Here is a 1,637-nt window from a genome sequence, read left to right on the forward strand (position 1 = left end):
AAAAGCTCAACATTGACTACAATATCTTGCGAAATTGCAACTCAACGCAGATTTTGAAAAAGCTCAGTTAAAACTTAAAAAACTTCAACGATCAATTACAAGAAAGTTCAATTTAGTTTTTGGAAGAATTTAGGACAAATGCTCAACTTAGACTTTGAAAAGCTCTACGATTTACAAATCATTTAAAGCTTGGCTAAGATCACAAAAATACATATAAATAGATCCGGGACCTAGCCTTACCTGGCCTTCTAGTTTAAAAAAAGTTCAGCTTATAAAAGCTCCGCTAAAAAAAGAATCGTTTATGCTTATAATTCTATATGTAGGGTATCAAATCATTGCAATTATATTGATATTTTAGTAAAAGTTTAATGACAATATTAAAATAATTTTTCTAGTTGTTTTTTTCCAACAATTATGAAACAAATAATTTTAAAAACTGATGAAAGATAGAAGATAATTAAATCCCCAAAAAAAGTTCATTATAAAAGCCAGTTTTTATAAGGTTAAAGACATTAAGTTGGAGGCATTAGTCGAAGAGTGGTCAATGCAAACAGTTTTGAAGTTAACAACAAAATGGCTGCTCCTTCCTATAAACTTACGCTAGTCGTAATGGCTGTCATTAGTTTGGCATTCACCCAAGCAGAGGTAAATTAAAATTTTCTTGAAATCTTAATTTTTATTAATAAAAAGCTTTCTCTTCTCCAGAAAGTGATGCGTCCAAAATTCAAGGAAGTTAAGGTCTGGAGTGATGAGAAATACATCTCGCATACCATTACTATGGATGCCAGTGATCCTCATATTAATTTTACGCTAAATGTCCTGCAAGAACAACAAAATGTCGATATACATCTTGAGGGTAGAATAACGCAAAAAATTGATCCCACTTACTTTTTAACCCTTAATACTACCATGAATTTGTGTAACATTCTTCACTTTAATTTGAGATCGCCCTTGGGTGCTTTGGTCTCGTCATTCCTTAAGGAATACGGTCACATATTGGAGAAATGTCCCATTGCTAAGGTGAGTTTAAGACTAACCTCATACAAATATAAACTCTCTCATTATTGATTTTAGGGCACTATTAAATTCTCTATACCTTTAATGCGTAAATTACAGGGTAAATATTACATGCATAAATTCTGGATTCCTGAGGATACCGCCTTGGCTACTTTACCCGAAGTCGATTTTGATATCAACTTCCAGGCATTTAATGTGGATGCTAACAAACAGAGAACACTTACCATTAATGATCATTTTACGGGTGAGGTGGTGGTACATGATGTCACTAATGTTAAGCCTGGTTTGTTGGCCTTGTTGCCTAAGGTTCCTGGTGGCTAAAAGTAGATGAAAAGAACATGAGTAAGCAGACGTGTTTAACTGCCGTTTAAAATAAGATAAAAAATATTATAATTGAAACATAAATGTTGTATCAATACAAGTCTAGCTTATTCTATAATGACTAAATTAAATCTAAGAAAGTGATTAAAAAATTAACATATTTCTAGTTTAGTTCTAGTCAAGTTCAGTTGTAGTTCTGTTCTAGTTCTGTTCTAGTTCTGTTCTAGTTCTGTTCTAGTTCTGTTCTAGTTCTGTTCTAGTTATGTTATAGTTCTGTTCTAGTTCTGTTCTAGTTCTGT

At 32.3% G+C, this 1,637-nt stretch overlaps 1 protein-coding gene across 1 annotated transcript; it reads left to right on the top strand.

The window, feature by feature from the left end:
• The first annotated feature begins 508 nt into the window (after nt 1–508).
• LOC111682464 lies at nt 509–1,463 on the top strand. The gene is made up of 3 exons (XM_023444428.2): nt 509–645; nt 706–1,020; nt 1,117–1,463. Exons 1-3 carry the CDS (start codon nt 574–576, stop codon nt 1,336–1,338), a joined length of 609 nt encoding a protein of 202 aa, XP_023300196.2. The 5' UTR covers nt 509–573; the 3' UTR covers nt 1,339–1,463.
• Nucleotides 1,464–1,637: the final 174 nt, after the last annotated feature.

Source organism: Lucilia cuprina, chromosome 5, assembly GCF_022045245.1.
Source record: "Lucilia cuprina isolate Lc7/37 chromosome 5, ASM2204524v1, whole genome shotgun sequence".
Lineage (NCBI taxonomy): Eukaryota > Metazoa > Arthropoda > Insecta > Diptera > Calliphoridae > Lucilia > Lucilia cuprina.